The sequence below is a fragment of the Sciurus vulgaris genome (genome assembly GCF_902686455.1).
Source record: "Sciurus vulgaris genome assembly, chromosome: 5".
NCBI lineage: Eukaryota > Metazoa > Chordata > Mammalia > Rodentia > Sciuridae > Sciurus > Sciurus vulgaris.
In genome coordinates this window covers 48,453,324-48,476,447 of record NC_136465.1, presented here as the reverse complement: position 1 = coordinate 48,476,447, position 23,124 = coordinate 48,453,324, and the positions used below count along the sequence as shown (strand labels likewise).

The 23,124-nt window shown below is 42.7% G+C and overlaps 2 protein-coding genes across 2 annotated transcripts in view; one reads left to right on the top strand and one right to left on the bottom strand.

The window, feature by feature from the left end:
• Positions 1–14,200, top strand: part of LOC306661038 (low-density lipoprotein receptor-related protein 1-like) — a gene marked incomplete at its 5' end in the record, with an annotated part of 53,303 nt that extends 39,103 nt beyond the window's left edge. The window contains 14 exons of the mRNA XM_079139873.1: positions 93–277; positions 1,059–1,245; positions 1,767–1,985; positions 2,379–2,562; positions 3,495–3,696; positions 3,785–3,949; positions 4,225–4,425; positions 5,219–5,768; positions 6,153–6,278; positions 7,758–7,872; positions 8,885–9,117; positions 10,858–11,335; positions 12,767–12,875; positions 14,079–14,200. Of these exons, the coding sequence (XP_078995999.1) occupies positions 93–277; positions 1,059–1,245; positions 1,767–1,985; positions 2,379–2,562; positions 3,495–3,696; positions 3,785–3,949; positions 4,225–4,425; positions 5,219–5,768; positions 6,153–6,278; positions 7,758–7,872; positions 8,885–9,117; positions 10,858–11,335; positions 12,767–12,875; positions 14,079–14,108 (2,984 nt within the window). The 3' untranslated portion in view covers positions 14,109–14,200. The remainder of the gene's footprint in view (positions 1–92; positions 278–1,058; positions 1,246–1,766; positions 1,986–2,378; positions 2,563–3,494; positions 3,697–3,784; positions 3,950–4,224; positions 4,426–5,218; positions 5,769–6,152; positions 6,279–7,757; positions 7,873–8,884; positions 9,118–10,857; positions 11,336–12,766; positions 12,876–14,078) is intronic.
• Positions 14,201–20,218: 6,018 nt separating this feature from the next.
• CLDN23 (claudin 23) lies at positions 20,219–22,078 on the bottom strand. Its single transcript, XM_079142130.1, has one exon. The coding sequence runs from the start codon at positions 21,938–21,940 to the stop codon at positions 21,056–21,058; it is 885 nt and encodes a 294-aa protein (XP_078998256.1). The 5' UTR covers positions 21,941–22,078; the 3' UTR covers positions 20,219–21,055.
• Between the last annotated feature and the right edge of the window lie 1,046 nt (positions 22,079–23,124).

Here is a 23,124-nt window from a genome sequence, read left to right as displayed (position 1 = left end):
AGGCATCTTGATTGTATAGAGGGAGACCACACTGAAGGAGGGATGCTGGGGGCGGGGATTATAACTCTTAAGTAAAAAGCCATCCCCTGCAGGCCCCCCTCTGAAGTGCCTGGGTTCTGAGTTCCCGTGCGGCACCGATGCCTGCCTGCGCCTCAGCGCGGTGTGTGATGGGAAGGAAGACTGTGCTGACGGCTCTGATGAAGGTGGAGCGTGCTCCCTGGCAGCCTGCCACCCAGGACAGTGCTCCCACACCTGCTACCAGTCTCCCACCGGGCCTGTGAGTTGTTTCTGTTCTTGAGCAGCCGTAAACTTGGTCTAGGGAAATCAGAAAACTCTCGTTCAGGTTGTCCTTGATTGCTCCTTGACCTCTAAGTCTTACAGGGCAGAACTCTCCTGACATCCACCAATGTGCCCAGGCCTACCTGGCTCCTGGTGAGTCCTTTTTAGCACCTCTCCTACCTTGACTCTCCATGTCACCCAGCTTGCCAGAAACTATTACCATCTGAGCCCTGGATGACATGTAGGGCTAAGTGAGAACTGTTGTGGGTTGTCCTAAGAGCCAAACAGTCCCCTCATGTTGCAGATCTGGAAATTGACTACCTATTTTTAAGCAGTTGCATCCACGTGAGCATGCAGAATCTGATCTGCCCTTCAATGGTGAACTGTCTGGGCTCTAGTTAGTATTGTTGTTTGGCTAAACACAGTGAACCTGATTCTAATGGGCAAGTAGGGAAAAACAGTTCTGCTATCTGGTGGTACTGGCATCTTTATTGGTAGAGAGCCAGCTAGTTAAGTCTGCATGCCTCTCTCCTGCTCAGGCTCTAGGTGTCCTGGGCTGAACCTGGACACCTTTGCTAACTCAGTACCCATGATGGTGAAAAAGATGTAAGGGGAGTGGTTAATAAGGCAAAGAGAATTACAATATTAAAAATCAAGTTGGTTTTGAGAACAGTTTGTGTTGTCAGCGTAGCACCATGCACATTTCATACCAAGGCTGATGCCGTTTTGTCCATGTTGTTCTGTCTTCAGAAATTTTTGATGTTTCTCGTCTCTTTCAGGTATGTGCTTGTGAGCTTGGTTTTCAGCTGGAGAGCAGTGGTCGGATCTGCCAGGATGTGGATGAATGTCAGGAGCCAGGGAGTAGGCCTTGCAGCCAGACCTGTGTCAATACCCAGGGCTCCTACATCTGTACCTGTCATCCTGGCTACTTGCTGGAACCTGATGGCCACACCTGCAAAGCGACAGGTACACTGGAACTGGGAATATCTTCAAAGCCCTGGACCGTGAGCTTTGAGTTCCTAAATCTTCCAGGAATATCAGTGCAAACCTATTTTTCTTAGACCCAAAACACTCCTGCTTGTTTGTCTTCAGAAAAAGCCAAGTACCTCCACACAGCCACCCATTCAAACCTTGTATTTCACACTGAATTAATGTGAAACTATCTGCTAATAAGGTGTTACTGAAACAAAACCATAATTCTGGCACTTATAGCTATGGCTCGACCCTACCTGTAGAGTCCAGCATTTCTTTCTGGTTCACCTGCTCCCAAATACTTAGTTAGAAATTTTTTTTTCATTTTAAGCTAATTCTCTTCTAAGTAATCTTAAACTATGGTTATTATTCTAACCATTATATCACAAAAACTACTCTGACATCATCTAATCGGCATCTTAGCCCTGTCAATGAGAAGGCAAGAGACTACTTTGTCCTTTAATTCATTAGTCAGTGCTGGATTTGACTCCTTTATGGCCATGTTTATTTGACAGGTACTGAACCAGTCCTGCTTGTTGCAATTCAGTTTAACCTATTCCTCTATGGATTGAGAAGCTTGAAAGAAGATATTCTGGCAACCACAGACAAAAATCTGATTATTTTCTCTGTTGACTATGATTTAGTGGATCAGAAGGTCTTTTGGGCAGATCTCAATGCAGAAAGTATAAAGTGGATAAGCATGGACACTAAAAAGAAAGGGACTGTGGTAAAAGGTATGCACCTTTGTAAGGCTTCCTTTCTCTGCTCATCAAAAACACATATCATAAACAACAAAATGAGTGGCCATTAACATTCTAAACATGAGTTCGATCATATTTTCTTTGCTAAAAGAGGCCAAGGCTTGCTAGTTGGTAGGGAATGGAAAGATGCATGTGTTCTCGGTAGTCATGGGGTCTGCCAAACTATCAGCTGGTGAACAATGTCTCTAATGGTCATCTTCCTCTATAGTAGTATTGGAGAATTTTAAAGATTTGCTGTATTGGAGATGCGTATAGCAGTTGGAAAATGAATTAACATGGTGTACATTTTCAGAATCCCTGAACTCAAACCTAGTAAAAGTTATAATTTAACATGCATACTCACGTTGAATGGTTTCTTCTTTGTAGGGATAAAGTCAGACTGTCTAGTGGTCGACTGGATTGGAAGGAATCTCTATTGGACTGATGGGACAGCTGGTCAGATTCTGGCCGTTCAGTTGACCGCCATTTGGAGAGGGAAATCTGAGTATACAATTGTCCTGGATGATGACTTGACTCAACCCCAGTCTTTGGCATTGGATCCTCTAAATGGGTGAGTCCTGGTGTCAGAAGACTGGTCAAGATCTTTAAGTTGGTTATTCCTCCTTAGTTCTAGGTTGCTTGTGTTCCCTCATCACAGAATGAATCCAAAACTTACTTGCCTTGAGATGTTGTAGTGATGTGTGTCAACTACAAAAGATAGTCTTAGAAACTTCTGGAGAAAAGGTAAAATGAGATGAAAGTGTGGTTCACTTAGTGGTCCACTTATACTTCCTTTGGCTCAAATAAACATATATACCTCTGGAGGATCTTTATGACTTTAAAATGGTGGGTAAGTGTGGAGCTAGGACAAATGTGAAATTTATAACAATATGCATTGGTGGCAAGCCTGGTTTATTCCATCTAGGCTCTTTTTTCTTTCTGCAAAAGCAAAGAATTTAAAGGTTACATCCCCATCCCCTCATTAGGACAGCCTTATGGATTGCAAATAAAAGAAAAAGACACAAGAAACAAGACCCAAAGATAACCCAGATTGGGTACCCTCTCTCTTCTTTCTCACCTTTTTAATACCTTTAACCAGGAATCTATCAACATGGTCCCCAGGAAATGGGCAATAGTTTTCAATGCAATCTAATTAGACTATAGTCAAGAATGAGGTCTAAGGCCCACATTTGCCCATGGAACTATCCTACTTTTTAGCCAATAAAAGATTGGCAGGTACCCTGGATATTTCCAGGCAAGGCACTAATGTATTCCCAGGATTCATGTTACCACTATTGCGATAGATATTCTACCCTCCAATATGTCTGAACAGTCACCATGAAATGTCAAGGAAAGGTGTATTATAATATTTCACCAATGCACTTAGACCTAATTAAAGCTTATTTTTAATAACTGGGCTGTTAAACAGTGTTTTAAGGAATGCATTGACATTATTTTCTATAAGTCAATGCATTATCTTAAAATTGACTTTTATTTACACAGATTAATGTACTGGTCTGAAATTGGAGAAGAACCTCAAATAGAGCAAGCTGGAATGGATGGCAGCAACAGGAAAATACTCATCAGTCAAGGTCTTGGACGGCCAACTAGCATAGCACTTGACCAGTTAAGTTGGAAGATATTCTGGTCTGATGACAAATTTCACTGTATTGGCTCGGCCAACCTAGATGGTACTGGCATTAGTGTAAGTGTCTTTTGAACATTAGGCTTGTTTGAAATGTCATGTGTCTTGTATAAAACTCACCCTAGAAAGGTCACCTTCACCATTTTAGATGTTGCAGCTAACACAAATCAAGAACCCCTTTTCAGTTGCTGTGTTTGAAGACGAAGTCTTCTGGTCTGAGATGAAGACAAGAACAGTGCAGCGTGTGCAGAAGAGGACAGGCAAGAACAGGGCTGTCCTCATCAAGCGTTCTGGACAGCCCTATGGACTCAAGGTGAGTAGTGTGCTCTTTAAATTATCCCCCTACTTCTCCCTGAAAAGGTTATACATATGAGACATATTAACAGTGACATCTATTCATAATGATTGAAAAGCAAAATTTGGAATTAGAGTGTAACTCAGTGGTAAAGTATGTACTTAGCATGCATGAGGCCCTGGGTTCAATCCCCAGAGCCATCAAAAAAAAAAAAGAAAAGAAAACTTTACTTCCCGTTTTTCTGTTTTTAAGGATTCAGTAATAAATAGTAGCAACTAGCTGTTTTCTTCCAGATAATGCATGAGGTGCTACAGCCCAGGTCTTCTAATCCCTGTCTGGACACTGGATGTTCACACTTGTGCCTTTTGAGTCCACGATCCAAGGGAAGCTGTCATTGCCCAGTGGGGTTCCTGCTTGCAGATGATGGAACCAACTGTGTCCCACTCAAGGAGTCTGCATTTGTGTTTCTTGTATTACCCACAGTTATCATGCAGGTACTGTTCCAAAGCTTTCCTCACCATGTCTTTGCTTGTTCTAGGTTCTATTTCAGACTGTGGGTCTTCGAATTCTCCACATACAGGTGTAAATGGTAGGGGCCCTTGCCCTTGGACCAGTCTTCACTTACAACTTAAATTTCAGTACTCAGTACATGTTGGTTGGCATCATAACCAAAATAAAATATGCTAAAATACTTAAATGAAGGCCATGCCTACTTAAATTCCCTGGAGAAGTTCTTAGTACACCAGTACACAGTGAGGGGAGGGATCTGAGAGTGTGCTTACCTTTATTTAGTTGTCCAAGGACCTAGTTGATGATGCAGAGAAACTCCAGATATAGCTGCTAAGCAGTTTCTAGCCTGGGGAGGAAGCTCATCTGGTGAGGAAACTTGTCTTTATTATAGGAGGAGATAGTAATAACAAAGAAGTCACCCCTACCTTCTACCATTCAGAGGACTTGTCAACTTTGGTAGTTTAAAATGAAAAAAGAAACTTTGGGGTGGAAGATTGGCTTCAGTCTCAGTAAGGAATTCATTAGTAGAGTCTCAGTTAAAAAGGAGGGCTTTCAAGAGAAACACAAATCTTCAAAACACATGGATTCCAGGAATTTTCAGTCCTTGAAGCTCCAGGAAGGGAGCAAAATAACTTCTCTCTGCTTTCAGAAGGTAGACTATCTGAAAATCTGAACTTAAGAATTCTAACATTAATGCGAAATCAAGATGAAGAATGAGATTAGACTCAGTTGGTTCTACCCACCTATTTTTTTGTTTTGTTTTGTTTTCACCCATAGATCTACCTGAAAAATCTGAAAGCTTTCCCAGGACAAGCAGCTTTACCAGAACATAGACTACTTCCTTTTACCAACGTGGACCAGCTTGCATCAATAGATTATCTTGTCCAGGAAAAAACTCTCTACCTTTCAGAGCTGAATCATGGTGATATAAGGTTACTAAGACTTAAAGAACCTGGGACACTCTCATGGAGGAAACTCACATCTGTGAAGGGGACTGTGGTTGACCTTGCTGTAGACTGGCTAACTGGAAACATATATTGGATTGACAGTGAACATCCCCATATCAACGTAGGTTCCTCAAAAGTCCAGTATTCCATTGTCTTGCTCAATGAAAATCTTTATCGCCCGGTGTCTGTTGTGGTCCACCCACCTACTGCAGTCATGTGCTTCGTGGACCTGGGTTCCCTAGATGATAGGAAGCCTGGTTCCAGCATTGAATGTGCCTCCATGGATGGCAGCAGGAGGAAGGCGCTATGGTGGAAATCCCAGGTGCCTGTGGGACTGACCTTTTCCGATTCAGGGACCCGCCTGTACTGGGCTGATACTGGTAAGCAGTTGCTACCTACACCCTTGAGCCAGAATGAAATAATGAAGTTCTGCTCTCTAGTCTTCGGCCACAATTTCAAACAGCTTTTTGTTCTGCATGTATGTTTTCTACCAACACATCCTAAACAGTCTTTCCCCATCCTAAGGAGCATATCATAGCCTGCAGAGTCATGCGTTTGCTCTCCTGTAAAGGAATAAAATTGAGAACTTAAGAAATATGCATGAGAAAATCTTTGCATATCACTATTAATCAGGGATGAATGAGGCAGACCTGACTTCAGAGAAGGCATGGCAGACAGGAGGGGAAGCAGGACAAGACATAAAGAGCTATAAGATGTAGTACTGCTGTTTGGGCTGAATGAAAGTAACTGAACCTCTCTTCTAGGAAGAGGACTCATAGAAAGTATTCAACAAGATGGCTCTAGACACAGAGTAGACCGCCAAGGAATTCAAGGCCTTAACCTCTTTACGTTTGGTCAAGGCATGATGTTCTGGACAACAACGGATGATGGTAGGTCTTGATTCTCCATCCGATTATCTTTGTGATCTGAATTTACTCCTGGATATCCAGAGAGTATCTGCTACTGCTTAGCACCAGTCTTTGTTAGTGTCTTTCCTTTGGAAGAAAAATTAATCTGAAAAAGGATACTGCAGCAGCAATTCTGTGACTTGGAGAGAACTTTGACTTCTTTGGTTATTGTTCATATGGATAAACTTAGTTCCTTTCTTTCTGAAATTCCTGACTTTCATATGAGGCTCTCTGCTTTTGATGACACCCTGGTTATGTTAATTTTCTCTTCCTGTAACAAAATACCTGGGATAATCAACTTCAAGGAGGAGAAGTTTATTTTGATTCATGGTTTCTTAGGTTTCCATCCATGGTTACTTGACCCTGTTGCCTTGGGGCCTGTGGTGAGGCAGGACATCATGGTAGGAACATGTGATGAAGGAAGTTTCTCAGCTCGTGGAGGGGGCAACAGAGGAGAAGGGGGGCCCAGGGTCTCAATATCATCCCCTTCTAGGATACATCCCTAATGATATAACATCTTTTACTAGGTTGCCCTTCCTAAGGGTTCCAACACCTCTCAGTAGTGCCACAGGCTAGAGACCCAACCTTCAACACATGTGGACCTGTGGATAACACTTATCCTAGCTATAGCAATGGTATAGTACGTAGAGAACTGGGCCGGGAATTAGAGCTAGGTGGTATGCCTGCTGTCAGCAGTTGTAACTCCTTACCTATAAAATGAAGACAGTCCCTCTCTTGGTTGATGAAGTACCCTTGAGAGTACAGGTAAATTAGTGAGCATTTTAACATGGCATTTCTCATAGTTCAAAGGGGTTACACTAAATCAGTGTTCTAGTGTGTTCTTATATATACTAGTTTTTGGAGTATAAATTTCTGACTCATGTTGGAAGAAACTGTAAAATGCTGTTTAAGATAAGTCTATCTCTTTATATTTTCAAATGCCAGTCCATTGGCTAGTTGGACTGGTCGGTCACATCAGTATTGAAAAAATAAATAAATAAATAAAAAACAAGTTTTCAGTTCCTACCCCAGAGATGCTAATTTATTAGTACATTGTGAAACCTTTGCCATCTATTTTAAGATCCCATGGTGATTCTTGTTGCAGATAAGCCATTTCTAGAAATGTTGTTCTAGAATACTATTTAAAATCATTACTCATCAATTACATGAGCCACATTTAAATGTCACATATCCTCACTTTCTTTTGAGACTCATATGGATATTCTGGTCACGCTTACTAACATGACTTTATTATGAAGGAAAGTGTGTACTGGTTTTTATTTCTCTCCTCAGAAATAAGATTTAGAAAAATACATGTCTCTTTGTAAAATTGTTGTTACTCTCCTGGAGTTTAGGTAAATGAGTGAAAGTATTTATACTGAACAATGTTCTTTGACCAGGAAGTTGCCTTAAGATAAAATTCTGCTTTTGTTAATGATTATTCATTGGATTTTGTTTTAGCCCAAATCACTAAAGTTTGGTACAGCAAAGCAGAAGTTTCAGAAAACCGATGGTTCCAAGTAGACCAGAAGATTGTGGACTTAAAAGTTTACAGTAAATTTAGTCAACAGGGTAGGTAAACTTGCAGTGACTGCCACAAAGCTGCAGTCTCCTGAACTTTGGGATACTCCATCATCCAATATTTCCCTGAAATATCTGTGTTTCCCATTAAGTGTTGAAATATTTCTCTGGCAAATTCCTATAGATCTGCATAAACCTCTTGTTTTTATGTACCTCTACACAGACTGGTTAAGGTACATAATTAGTCCCATTACCTATCTAGCAGTCACAATCTAGTAGTAAATTCCCTGGTCTGGGGGTTGGTAGAATTGGGGTGTTAGTCAGCTTTCCATTACTACAACAAATCCCTGAGATAATCAACTTATAAAGATAAAAGGTTTACTTTGGCTTGCAGTTTTAGAGATTTCAGTCCATGGCTGGTTGCTCTCAGTTACTTTGGGGCCCGTGGCAAGGCAATACATTGTGGCAGATGTATTTGTGGCAAAAGCAAAACTGTTTACATTATAGCCCAGAGTCAACAAAGAAAGAGGAAGAAACCAGGGTGCCACAGTCCCATTTAAGGGCATGTCTCGAAGAGCAAAACTCTCCCACTAGGTTGCACCTCCTGAAAGTTTCTACCACCTCTTTCAATAGTGTCACACTGTGGACCAGGCCTTTACCTTAGAAACCTTAGGGGACACTTATGACCCAAACTATAGCACTTGGGTTCTATTTTCAGTTTTATTATTTGTGCACTGGATCATAACAACGGTATAATTGAAATATTGCTTCAGCTCAAAAGTGTAGCTACTCTTCATTCTACGCATGGTGACTAGTATCTATTTTTTATGTTAACTGATTCTTGAAATTTCATTGTGGGAATGTATGTTTCTCTTTACCTTTCTCATAGACACAATTGGAATATCTAACTCAATGCTTGGGGAGGGTGATGAGGGATTTAATAAAGTAAGAAGAGATGAAATTAAAGAGATCAAAGCCAGCAATATGAGCTCAATTCATTAACCACTGACTCTTCTGAAACATAATCTAACTCAATATGTTTGGGATTGGGGTGGATCCACAGGTAGTAACAGCTGCTCAAAGGATAATGGAGGATGTAGCCATATCTGTTTACCAAACCCTGAGGGAAAGATTTGCAAGTGTCCCAGTGGGTACTACTTGACTGATGCAAACAAATGTATGGAATCTGTCCAATGTTCTGAGCCATCAAAATATTGTGAGGATGGTCAGAAATGCATTTCCCTGGAGCAAGTTTGTGATGGTCATGCTGATTGTCTGGATGGATCTGATGAAATGGACTGTGAGTAATTCCAAACCAAGACCTATTGGGCATCAACCTGCATGACTTTCAGTAATATCTAATTCTGTATAATTCCTCAAGTTTATATCCTCTATATTGTTGCCTGGTGATCACTGAATTGAAACTGAACAATATGAAAATTCTACCAATGGGCAATTGGATATAGATTATTCTGGATTCCTTGTGTAAAACTGATTTGATTGTAGGACAGTAACATGATAGTGAGCCCCAAAGGGCTGGATAGTTGTATGTTGTCTGAAAGGGCACTTAGTTAACCTAGAGTTGATTCAGTTGATTTAAATTGATGACATAATAACCATAGCCTAGTTGAAGGAGCTTGGGAAAACTATTTGACCTGTCTTTGGTTTTCCTTTTTTAAAGAGAAAACCACATTTTCAATTCATAGGTTTATTAGGAAATGCAAGAGAATTTCCATAAGTCATGCTGGTACTTAAATTTAAGTCCTGTCATGTTAGTACTTAAATACTAACTGTAGATGGATTTTCATAGAAGTACTGTGCCAAATAGTGCTTTCATGGAAAGGCCATGGCAATTCAGCTAAGTGACCACAATATGTCTAATTCTTCTGTAATCACCATCCTTAAATTCCGGAGATACTGTTCCAATGGTATCCAAGCCCCATAATCTACAGAATTGAAGGAAAATGGGTATACTACTGGAACTAGTCATAACCAGTAAAGAAAAAGATTTGGAAAAGGAATCTTATAGTGAAGGATTCTCATTCACTTCTCAATCTAAATTCACTTCTTAAAACCTATCTGGAAGAACAAATAGCTATTACCCTAATCACTTTCTCCTAAATAGGAAAGAAAATGGATTTTGATTCCCAAAGTTGATTCTACCACCAGCTTTTTGTCAGTTTTCACCAAAACACCTGACCAGAATAACTTAGAGGAGGAAAATATTTTTTGAGGTCTTGGTCCACAGACAGCTGATTTTGCTGCTCTGGGCCCAAAGTAAGGCAGAACATCATGGTCAAAGGGCATGGTGGAGGAAACCTCTTGCCTCATGGCAGCAAGGAAGCAGAAGGAGAGGAAGGGTAAGGGGCCACAAGGAAGATGAACCCTTCCAGAGCATGTCCCCTTGTGATCCACTTCCTCCAGCCATGCCCCACCCACGAACAATCACCACCCAATGAGTGCATTCAAACTAGGATGGACTGGTTAGGTTAACACTCTCACAGTCTAGTCATTTACCTTCACACATTCCTGTGTTAACACATTTGGGGGACATCTCATATCTTTATTTCTATCTGTAGCTATATGACTTTAACAGTGTTTTGTTTAATCAAATGTAATGGTAGGCCTGGCACAGTGGTACATATCTGTAATCCCAGTGACTCGGGAGGCTGAGGCAGGAGGATTGCAAATTCAAAGCCAGCCTCAACAACTTAGTGAGACCCTAAGAAACTTAGTGAGACCCTGTCTTAAAAATCAAAAAGAGCTAGGGATGTGACTTAGTATGTAAGTGCCCCTGGGTTCAATCCCTGGTACAAAAAAAAAAAAAAAAAAAGTAATGGTAATTGTTATGATCTCATAAATTCAAACTTATCTAGTCAAAATCATTAGAAGTTTTGTTCCGAAATGGTTCTTAACTGATACATATACATATATATGTACCTATATGCAATTATAAACCATATATGTTTGTGTGTGTGTGTGTGTGTGTGTGTGTGTGTGTGTAAAATCTACCCATACCACATATCTGTTGTGCTTATAGGTACTGAACCAGGTAAAGCTCGTTCAACATCAACACCAACAAAGTCAGAAGCTGGCAAAAGGTTGACTCCAGAAGTTTCCCAACCTCTCCAGGCTACCAAGTCCTCCACACCTGGATATCCAGGCCAAGAAAGAATGAGATATCCTGTCGGAAAAACACTAACCACTCTGCTACCTACCAGAGAGAGCAAGACCCCAGAAACCAAGGAAAGAGGGACTTCTGTTCAGCCCAAGGACTCTCAGAAGGCAAAACATGTGCCCTGTAGCAGTGATTTCTGTAATGGGAGGGGAATCTGTATAACAGAAGGAAAGTGGAGAAAATGCAGCTGTCTGAGGGAATATGGTGGAGAGTTCTGTGAGGAGGCAGTGCGTGGACCCACCCCTGGCTACATAGCATTCAGCGTAACCACTGGCCTATCAGTTGTTCTGGTAGCCCTGGGAGCATATGTATATTTCAGAAGAGAACATGAAATAAAAAGGTGAGTATCAGCTCAGGTTTCCATGGGAGAATTGTATTAGCTTATAAGATAAATGGGATTGATGGCATAAGTCCACTCTTGAAATTTGTCTTTTGAGGAAGGACTTAGGAGGGTAAAGCAGCCTTACCTATTTAGATGCCCTAGAAAAACAATAATTGGGACCATTTCTTTGAATGAGACCCGAGGTAAGCATCAGTATATGAGGTCTGAGGTTTGAATACAGGTAAAATCTGTTTTAACCACAGTCAGTGGCAGAGTCTGAGAAATGAAGTGAGAAAATTCCCCTTCAGTGAGACAGTAAGGTTAGTGACAACAATTGGAGGGAATATTTGTTAGGAGGTGTATTAGTTTGCTAGGGCTGCAATAACAAAATACCAGAGACTAGGCGTCATAAACAGCAAAAAAAGTTTATTTTCTCATAGTTCTGGAAACTGGAAGTCCAAGATCAGGGTGTCAGCAGGAGTGGTTTCTTCTGTGGCTTTTCTTCTTGGCAGATGGATGACCAGTTCCTCCCTGTGTCTTCTCATGTCTTCTCTCTGTGTGTTTGTGTCCTAATCTCTCTTTCTTATAAAGACATCAGTCAGATTGGATTAGGGTTTGATCTCACGGCCTCATTTAACTTAATTACCTCTTTAAAGACCCCACAGTCACATTCTGAGTTATTTGGAGTTAGGACTTCAACATATGGATTCAGGGCACTTTGAAGAATCACCATTTAGTCCATAAATGGAGGCGAAATAAAGAAACTCAAGAATAATTTAAAGCAAAAGTGCTAAGTTTGGGCCCAGAGCAAGAAAGTCATTAAAGATACAGCAAGAATAACAAATAATGTTTCTGAAAAAAAAAGATATAAAGTAGAAAGATATGATGGAAGAAACTGATTAAACACATTAAGAAGGGACATTAAACAGCATATAGATGAAGAAATGTGGAGATAATTGATGCTTTAAAGGCGACCTCTCTATCCTGTCTGCCTTTTGCAAACTGAGGGAAGGGCCAGGAAAGGTGGCATGGCATTGCCCAAAGCAACACTGGTTAATATTAACATGAACTGAGATGTAACCCTGGGGCTTCTGATTGCCACCTCAGGTCTTTCTGCTACATTCACCTGCTTTCTTATTCACTGTTGTCCAATGCCTACTGTGTACGTGTCCTTGGATCCAGTTCTGATTGACTCCAATCACATGGCTTCTCTCAGTTGAGCAGAGATGCCATTTTTGAAGCTAAGTGCATGCCTATAACAAAGAATAATTATTTAAAGTATTGCTCATTCCTGATCATTTACTTTAAGTGGGTATTAACTTAAAATAGGGCACAGTTTCTATAGCAACAACCTTTAATAGGGGATAAGCTGACCTTTTCTAATCATACCCCAATCTCAGCTTCTACCTCAAGGAACAACTCTTTTAACTTTGCTGCTTTGATTTCTAGAACCAACACAACATCATCAAGAAATTTGGCCTACAATAAAGAAAATGACCAAGAAGAAGAAAATCTAATGAACAGTGAGGTTTTTGTTAATGAAGCTTATGATGAACAGGTATGCTGAGGAAGACTGGCAAGTCTAAGGAAAAATGGATTATGAAATGTGGTTAAAGAAAGGTTCCTTTTTAAAAATTCCTGCTCAGTGAAAGTAGTTAATGTCAACTTAAAGGGATCTTGTTTTTGATGAACATTGCTGTTACGTATATCAAGCTATTGCCTTGTAGCTCTATTGTCTTTAAACTCTGGTTTAAAGAACCACTGGTTGACCGGGCCGTGGTTCAATGGCAGAGTACTTGCCTAGCATGTGTGAGGCACTGGGTTTGATCCTTAGCACCACATACAAAACTAAGCAAATAAAATAAAGCCATACTGTCCATCTACAACTACAATAAAAAAAAAATAAAAAATAAATATAAGTAAAAAGATCTATAGGTTGAGCAGGGTATGGTGGTGCACATCTGTAATCCCAGTGGCTTGGGAGGCTGAGGCAGGAGGATCTCGAGTTCAAAGTCTGTCTTGGCAATTTACTGAGGCCCTAAGCAACTCAGCGAGACTCTGTCTCTAAATAAAATATAAAAAGAGCTGATGATGTGGCTCAGTGGTTAAGTGCCTCTGGGTTCAATCCCGGTACCAAAAAAATTAAAATTAAAATATTTTAAAAAAAAAAACAAAAAGAGATATGTATGAAATAGCAATCAAGAAATTTAGCTTAAATTTAAATTCAAGTGAAGTAGGTTAATCCCCCAAAATCAAAGGCTAAATGTGGATTTGTGGATGTTAACCCAAAACAGGGGAGGTTGGGGAAGGGAATAATAGAAGTAGATTGGACTGGGTGGGGTCATGGAGGGAGGGAATGCGGAGGGGATAGGAAGGACAGTAGAATTAATTGGTTGTAACTTTCCTAGCCTTTTATTTGTGTACACAACCAGGGTAACTCTACATTATGTATGACTAACGTAGTGCGAACCTAATGGAAGAAGTTATACTTTATGTTGTATATTCTGCCAAAATACATTCTACTGACATATATAATTAAAAAAAGAAAGAAAGAAAAGAAATTTAGCTTTTAGTGGACTTCCACAAGGGGCCTAATCCCATGGTGGGTGGGGTCAGCTGTTATTAGGGTTACTTGGAGTTACCCCTTAAACTTAGGTCCACCTGTGATCTCTGCTGACTTCTGAATAGTTTAACATTCTCTATTTTTGCTTTGTGTTCATGGAGTGTAATATTTTTTAACTCCAACTCTCTTTTTCCCTAGGAATTGCTCACCTCTTTACAAACCGACTGACCTTATAAAAATGGACTGAAACATCCCAATGATAATTGTTTATACATTTTGTTGTATACTGTTTTAACTTCCTTAACAGCTTAAAATAGCGCTAATGGTTATGACTTATTAAAATAACTGCTTCTTAAATTGGAGGAAGTTGTCTGGTTTTGTTAATGTTGCTTCAGAAAACAGAATATTCATGGGTATAGTCAGAATTCGGTTCAGCATCCAGTATCTTAGATTATGACTCAGCCACAAAACCTTTTGAATTCCATAGTATCTGGCCAAGTACTAGTCAGAAGTTCTGGATTGGAGTCTTGGCTCTAACATTAATTTAAAGGATTAACGAGGTAATCCTCTGGCCTGTTTCCCTGTCTTACCAGAGATAGTCATCTCTTTGTCTTTTAGGATAAAGGCTACGTTTCTGCAGAGTAGCAAATGCTCAATCAAACGTTAGTTCACTACCACTGCCTCTTTCAGATAAATTTTACTAAGTGAGCACTCATTTTGGTTTAGAATTTATAAAAATTGTTTTTCTTGTGCTTTTGTTCAATTCTGAAATTAATACTAGAACAGGTTAATATACTTTACAGATGTAGCAGCTCAGACACATGATTTACCTAAGGCTTTTAAAGTGGGTAGTGACTATAGTTGGCAACATAGAGTATAGATGTGCCCGGAGATTAATGTCTACTAGCTCTTACCTGCTGGGGGAACATGCAGGTACTTGGACTGTGAACACCTCTGTTTGTCTTCTTGGGTTATTACTGAATTCACACCCATGTAAGAATCAAGGGCACCAAATCCATGGTGGGAGATGGGGTAACAAAGCAGGAGTATGGCCTGAAATTGGGTGGTAGCAGTCTTGGGCAAATCACTTAGTCTTGAACCTGTTTCCAGTGCTAACAATGGGATTATAAGAACCTATATCATCAAGCGAAATGAACATGGAATGCAAATGAAAAGGTCTATACATAGCACCTTTATCCAATAACAGGAGTCTCAATTATAATAAACAACTTTGTTTGGCAAATTTTTCTTACTTGGAACTAGATTGTTCAGATTTAGTGTCTCGGTGAATAAATTCATGTAGACCCCCAAATATTACTATGGGAAGTATATAAAATAAACTGTGATTCTCAACGAAACATAAAAATTTTCAAGTAAAGATCAATTTGACCCGAAGAACAAATGCCAAGAACAAATGTCCTGCTGAGACTAGGCTGGGTCTCTGGCTGATGCTCAACTGTATCTGGGAAAGACCATTTCAGCACCACAGTAATCTCAGCTCTTCTCGTGCATGGACAGAATTAGGTTTCTCTTGCTATCCCCTGTTGCAAAAGCTAGTCTCACTGTCAATTTTGTTCTTGGCAAGTCTTTGCCTCTGTTGGTACACAAAATGCTTAAAAATGACATGAAAGAATCAAACTTGAAAGCATGTAGGAATGATGCACAACAGTGTTCCCTTTTCTCTGCACAGGTTTGAGTCACTGCCTTGGTCTCCTTTAGACTTAAAGTGCTACATCAGACTCCCAAGGCATGTGTTCTGCCCAGCTCTGTCTGCTTCTGTAGGCTGGAATGCTATTCTCAGCCCCACTCTGCAGGTCCCCTTTCCAGTTTGGGACCCAGAAACACCTGCCATTTCCTCTTCTTGGGAAAAAATGGACCTGAGTATATTATCTCACCTGAATCTAGTTTAACATTGTTATGTTTCCCCATTCAAGAATTTACAAAGCAGCCAGGGGTGGTGGTGCATGCCTGTAATCTCAGTGGCTCTCGGGCCTGAGGTAGGAGGATCAGGAGTTCAAAGCCAGCCTCAGCAACGGCGAGGCACTTAGCAACTCCGTGAGACTTCGTCTCTAAAATACAAAATAGGACTGGAGATGTGGCTCAGTGACCGAGTGCCCCTGGGTTCAATCCCTGGTACCCCACCCCCCAAAACAAAAAGATTTAATTTTTTAAATGGATACTTCCAATTTTATATTTAAAAATTCTTAGCCATTCCTATTCCCTAAACTGGTTTCAGTACGCTAATTTCATCAACTTATCTGCTGTTTGTAGAAATGGCATACCATCAACTACAAGAGCCTTCTTGTGATAATCTCTATGTTAATTTCTTTATTTGTCTTCATCTAATAGATGGAGCAGTAAGCCCATGGCAGATGTAAAATCCAAATTTCTTTTTAGAAACTCAACTTCTCTAATACAGTGATAAGGTTTGGGTTTTCTTCTAGAAAAAAATGAGGAGCTTTAGAAGTGTTCATTGGTTCAAAGAGTGCTGCACAAAACTTAAGCTTTTAAGTCTGCTGTTAGCAATTAAGAGTTAAATCAAGAACTTCATACTAATTCTTCTTAGGACACAATGGGGAGAGGTCAAGGATGGTGGTAGGAAGCACTAAGTCTCTAATATTTAACTCCTGAGAGGCTTATGGATTTCAGCGAAATCAAGAACTAAAACATGGATTTTGTTGCTTTCAGAGTGACACAAATATTATTGGTCAGCTTCCGCAGCCTCCATTGTTCAAATTTCATTTCTCTTCTCCCAGCTCATCTAAATTGTAACTGTCACCTTCAGAGCATTGAAGTTAGAGAAGCCCTTGGATGATATTTAATTCAGTGCAGTCCTACAGATGAGGGTACAAATCCAGCAAGAGCAAGGCTTACATTAAAGGCACATATCACGTAAACTCCAGAAACATCGCAGTGACCTCCTTTAGCCTCCTGCAGCCTAGCGATGTGAGGCAGCCACTACCATGAATGGTGGTGCTCATGGTGGTTGGGGAGGGAGGTGGTGAGGGAGGTGGCGGGGACATTTGCCACACAAATCACAAAGATACTTGTTACCTGCGAAATTCACACACTTACCTTCTTAGGCTCTCTCTCCACCTGAGTCTGCTTGGTTTGTAAGTGGGACTGCTGGCTCACCTCCTTGTCAGCCTGTGTAACTTGGACAGACCAGTTAGACAAGAATTTTAAAGTCATAATTAAGTCTGAAGCCATTCTCTCCACATGCCCCACTGAAGAATCAAGTCCCCTAGTAGTCACTAGCCCCTACTGAGCCTCGTCTATGTTTTCTTTGATTTGGGCAAATTAAACCTTGTTTCCATATGTTCAGTCCCACTTAATGGAGAATGACAGGAGAAGGTCATGTTACTGTGCGCGTGAGGAGATAGAGGAATGTGGGTGGAGATTGTTGGGACAACTGGGTGAGAATTTCAAACGAGGTTTTACAAGAAGTAATAATCGAGTCCCTTATTTTCCTTCCACATGGGAGAACAACTTCATCGGTACTGACTCCACCTTTGGGTTTTGGGGCCAGTGGCCTTGGGCTACATATCACTTTCCACATGATGGCGAGTTGTGTATAAGGGGAGGAAGCTCTTGTGTATAGAAAAGGCTTTTAGAGGTAAACCTGATAAATTGCTAATAGTGAAGAAGTGTTAGCATCCATTCTAGAACTAAAAGATAAATGGAACTATCCATGTCTTTACCTTCAATTTAGAGGTAAAAATCTAAAAATGCACCAAAGGTTAAGCCACATGTAAATGATACATTCAGATATGACACCTCTAAGCTGATGGTGAAAAGGGGACTTTTAGGATGTGAACGGGTTCAGGAAGGTAACCAGGGTGAAAACTCAGGCCTCAGCCAAGTCAAGTAATTTGAGCTAAGCTAACAGTGGATGACACTTAAGGGAGTTCTTGAAGGCTTTAGAGATGGGTGATAAGACTTCACTTTAGGAAGGTCAGACTGGAGATGTGGATGGTTTTTTAAGAAAGACCCTGTTTGAAAACTTTTCCAACATCCCTGAGAATGTGATTGAGGCTCTCGGGCTTAATTTCTTACCTGCCTACTGGATTGTGGGGCTGTCTATACCCTGACAGAATAGAACATTCCATCAACTACTCACACCTCAAGTGGTTTATATTCGATTCTGGAATATTCTAGAAAACTGAAATTGTTCAGACTGTTTTCACTTCTTCAGAAGCTAACTTCCTGGTAAAGGCTAAATTATGGATTTGCTCAGTCTTGATTGTACCACAGGTTTCTTGTGTTCTTACCACTCTATTCTAAAATGAAGCAGAAGTAAAACAAGCTGTGGGAACTTGGAGTTTGCTGTTCTTTCTGCCTAGAATATGCCTCATTCTCTTCTCACAGTTCTCTGCTCACATCTTACCTCCTCCCTGATTATTCCTAACCTATCACCCTTTCCCCTCCACCCCTGGACCCTGCTTTTCCATTTTTCCTTTCACTTGTACAGTACTTCTCATGCTAGAACACCACAAGACCTGAAATAGTTCTGTTCCATAGTGCCCACAAATGTGCTGGCAAAATGTCAGGTATCCCCAAAACTTACTGGGTGAGTTATCGATGCAATGACAAGAAGGGAGGATGCTGAAGCACCCTGACAGCACCTCCCACAGCCCCCGCGATGGATGAACAGCTCATGTGCTGAAACCCACACCCCTTCTTAATGGAGATGTGCATCCAGAGGAGAGCGGACTGGAGGACAGGCAGAGTGGGAGCTGCATTAAAGCAGTTTCTGCTCCACTTACCCAGACCCCTTGGTCCCCTAGGCACAATGTGAGTCATCTTGGAAAGACTTTAGGGACACGTGGTGCTTGGTATGCTGATTGAGGGGCTTAAAAAATGAGCTGTGATGGTACATCACAGACAGGTGTGAAGAACTTGGGGGTGGGGGGCAGTGCTACTCCACACTAGTGGGTCACTGCCAAGCAGTTGCTAAGCTGACCAGTACCAAGTTCAAGATAGAGTCTCACGCACAGCAGGACTCCTGAGACTCTGCTACCTTGTCATTCTGTGGCAGAGAATGACCGTCAGTCCAAAAATAGATCACAGCAGGATGCAGGAGTCTCTTCCCATGCTCTCCTGAACATTTTTATAACAGCAACAAAAAGTGTGTATTATTTGCAATGGAGTTTTGGACTTGTTTCTGTTGATAGGGCGAAAATAGAACTTGAATTCTCAGTAATCAAATCCTAATCATCAGAGAAAAGGTGTTTTGCATCTAAGCCAGTGGAGAATAATTGGGAGAAAAGGGAAAGTGAAACATACTAAACACCAGTTTTGCTTTCACCAAGGCATCTTTAGAAATGTTTGGAATTAGGACGCAGGTGAGATTCCGTACTTGCCAGAAACCTCTGCTTTCTATGTTGTATGCAAGGTCCTGATTTCCCAAGGGGCACTAATGATTGTCTTTTGAAGTGTTAGCTGAGAAGAGTAGTGCTACTTTTTCTCCATTTTGACTCAGCTCCACACAGCAAGTCCCCAGATGCACTGTGGGCAGGTGCTCAAAGGTCTGCCTATGAACAGCCAGCGGTGACTGAAATTTAAGTGAGGCAGTCCTAACTAAAGCCTGCTAACTCCAAGTGGGTCCGTGAACTATCAGCATTGGCTCTCTTGGAAGCCACTTGGGAAATCAGTTTCAGGGTCCCCAGACCTAGGACATCAGAATCTGTATCTGAAAAGGGTCCCAAAGTGATAGGGCTGCCCATCATCAAAGTTGGGTCTCAAAAAACAAAAACAAACAAACAAACAAACAAAAAAACCCAGGAAATTCCACTACAAAATTGCAAGAGATGCGAAGGCATGTGACTGTGTCCACTGCACAAGCAATTACACTTTTTGTTGGTTCCATCAAAGTTCTGTATAGTCAGTGCTTACTGAACTGGCTCCCACTTCTAAACTGCACATTTTAAAGATGAGATTCAGTTCGGGGAAAGGTACCTTAAAATCAACCACTTGGAATGAAAGCCAGCCCTCTGGAGATCTTGTTTCCTTCATGGAACACAGAGCTTCCTACCTGTGACTTTAAGCATGACTGCAAGAAGAGGAAAAGATTTCAACTCTCACCTGAGGTGGAAACTGGTGCTTCTAGTTTTGTTCAACAATAGACTTGGCTTGTTACAGAACACCGCACAAACCTGAAAACAAAGCAAACAGGGATGGGGGGAGATTCTTTTCATAATCTAATGCCAAGAGGTGCAAAGGTCTGAGTGCTAGATTTCAGAAACAGCGTTGAGGTAGCCAGGAAATTGTTTGTAAAGAATGCTGCAACTGTGGAAAGGGAACTGAAGACATAGAAAGCTTTCATGGCCTCACTGAAATTGATGTTTAAATTTTTTATTTATAAATAAAAGATATATACATATGTACCAAATGTGGCTGAGAGGTTCCATCTTTGTAAAAAAATATTAAATCTAGAGTCCTCTGTGTCCAGGATGAGGTATTCATGGAAGAGAACAGTAGTGTGTGAATGCCTTCATTTTCCTGACTTCTGGAAGAAAAGCTCTTGAATGACCTTAACTTTTACACCAAAACAAGTAATAAAAAATGATAAATCCTATTTACCCAAGAAGAGATGTAGATATGAGTTAACCAGATTATTTTGTTCCATAAAAGCCACTAAAGCAGCTGGCATTTGCACGACAAGTTTAAGAAGCCTGAGTTCAAACACAAACAGAAATACGCTGGCCCTTCCGGAGTTGGCATGACAAAAAGATATAAAGCAAAGGAAAAAAAATTACAATGATTATATTGATCCAAAAATCATGAATGTTAGAATACTGTAGTTTCAAGTTAAGGTTTAGTCGGTTTTTTTTTTTTTTTTTTTTTTTTTTTTTTTTTTTTTTGAGCCTCTGTTGACTTCAACTTTTCATCATTGTTTATTGTCCCTGGTTAACACGATGCCAAAACTACCTTTCTCTCCTTGAGCAAAGGAACGCGAAATTCTAAAAGAAAAGAAACTGTCCTAACCAGAACTAAACATCCAAAGAGCCTAGTTTGGTCACTGGAAAGGAAGATAGCCCTTCAAAACAGTTCCAGGAAGGTGACGGGGTTCCAACCCCAAGTCAGATTGCTTCTCAGCTGGCAAGTTCAAGGTTGAATGGTGCAGGGCATCTCCAAGCCCAGAGTCTCCATGGAGCAGGTGGAGGGAGCGCAGTCTACAGGTCAGAATCGCAGGGCAGAGAGCTGTGGCAGGGCCGGGTGCTGCGCGAGGAGGTGCCTTGGGAGGCGGCGGCCTTTTCTCCCTCCCCGTACAGCACGTCCACGGGGTTGGTGTAAGCCTTGGGCGGCGGCCGCGGCATGGGAAAACCGACCTTGGGCTTGCTGGTGGCGCCGTACTCGGCAGGCGGCGGCCGGTGCTGGCCCTCGCTGTAGTACTTGATGGCCGGCGTGAGTGCTGGTTCTGGCCAGTCCACGTAGACTGTGCTGATGCTGCTGCGCCGTGGCCCGGCTGGGGGCGCCTTGCGACAGCGGCGACAGCGCTCCTCGCACCAGGGCGCGAAGCTGAGTGCTAAAGAGAAGCCTCCCAACAGCAACAAGCAGCTGCCCAGGTAGCCCAGCACCAGGCTGTAGCTAACCTCTACTGTGACCGGTTGGGGCGGGGCGGGCAGGACTTCGCGGTCCCCCAAGAAGTGATTGTACCAGGAGACCGGGATGAGGCTAAAGAGGCCCGCGGCGAAGAGCACAACGCCCGAGAGGCCCGCCAGCACGAACTGGGGCTCCTCCTGCCAGCAGCGCACGCCCAGGGACGCCAGCACCAGCCCGACGACGGTGGTGGCCAGCGACGTGATCATGAGTCCCCGCGCCACCAGCACTGGCTGGGCTCCGAAGTAGCTCCACTGGTCTGGCTGGCCACACTCGCGCTCACGGCTGCTCTGCTCACGGCACATGTCCCACAGGCCCTGGTACAGCACCACGTCCACCGGCTGGTCGAGGAAGCCCTTGACCAGTCGCCAACCCGGGGCCAGCGTGCTGATCAGGTTGAGCAGCAGCCCGCAGGGAGTGAGCACCATGCCCAGCGTCATCACCACCGGCGTCCGCATCCCGGGAGCTCCCGCCGCACGGACGGCTCACCTGCTACCTTCCTTCTACGCCGCCAAGCTTCGGGCTCCCGGCCCCCGGGGTCGGTGCCAGCGCCAGCGCGGTGTCGGGTCGCGGTGCTGCGCACTGCTCTCTCGGCCGCTCTTTGTCTCCTGCACCGATCTGTCCCCACTCCTCGGCTGGACCCTAGTCCCCTCCTCGCATCCTGGCCGCTCCGCCCTCCCGCCCGGCTCCTGTCCCTAATCGAAACCAGTTTGCGGGCGGGTCTGACCGAAACCGCGGGCCCAGGTGCGGGCCGGGGTGGCCAAGCCCATCCTGAGTGGGAGGGGCAGGAGGTGAGCGCAAGAAGTGGCTGGGCCACCTGGCACGCTGCGACCTCGGACTCGGGGACTCTCCGACACCCCCGCCTCAGTCAGACCGCTCGGCCCCGCCCGCCCGGGATGGCTCGGGACTGAGCAAAGGTCGCCCCGCCCCTGGCTCCTGGCTGGGGCCTGGCTGGCCGTGGGCTGGGAAGGAAAGAGGCGGTGACGCCGCGGTAGCCCCACCGGTCTTGGTGGCTGCGCTGCTTCCCTGCTTCCCAGCGGATCTCAGTGCTGAAAGTTTCTCTCTGGTCTCTGCTGTGGGCCCTGCAGAGAGAGCGTCTCCCTCCACTCTTAGCCGCTATCCAATGATCCCTCGTTCTGCACAGTCTACTTGCTGCCACTCGCTGCTGAGTGGGCGGCAACAAATTCGCCCCGTTGCCTGGCATGAGCTGGACAGGTGTGCACCAAAGAAGCCGAGGAGCGCGCCCCCAAATATTGCATTTAAGTTGTTTAATAAAAGCTCCACCCTGCGGACTAAGTTTAACTCAAAAGAATGAAAGCCAGTGTATTTCTGGATTGAGGAATTACAAAAGGAGTTTGGTTTTTTCAGCGTTGTGAAACAATTCGAGGGGGGGAAAAAGCGAGGCAGGGCGGGTTACTGGGTGCTCTTTGCAGGTCTCCTACCTCTGTAGGGTCTTGTGGTCTTTCCTTGGCTTTGGGCTATTTCACACCTCTGTAAATTGTAGAAAAACTGTAATATTGCAAATTATTTTTTGTCCATAGGATGCAAATGAATTTGTCCAGATGAAATGTAATTGATCATCTCCCAATGGATACTGACTAGTTAACACCGGTTTGTAAATTCATATTAGCATTCTTGTTTG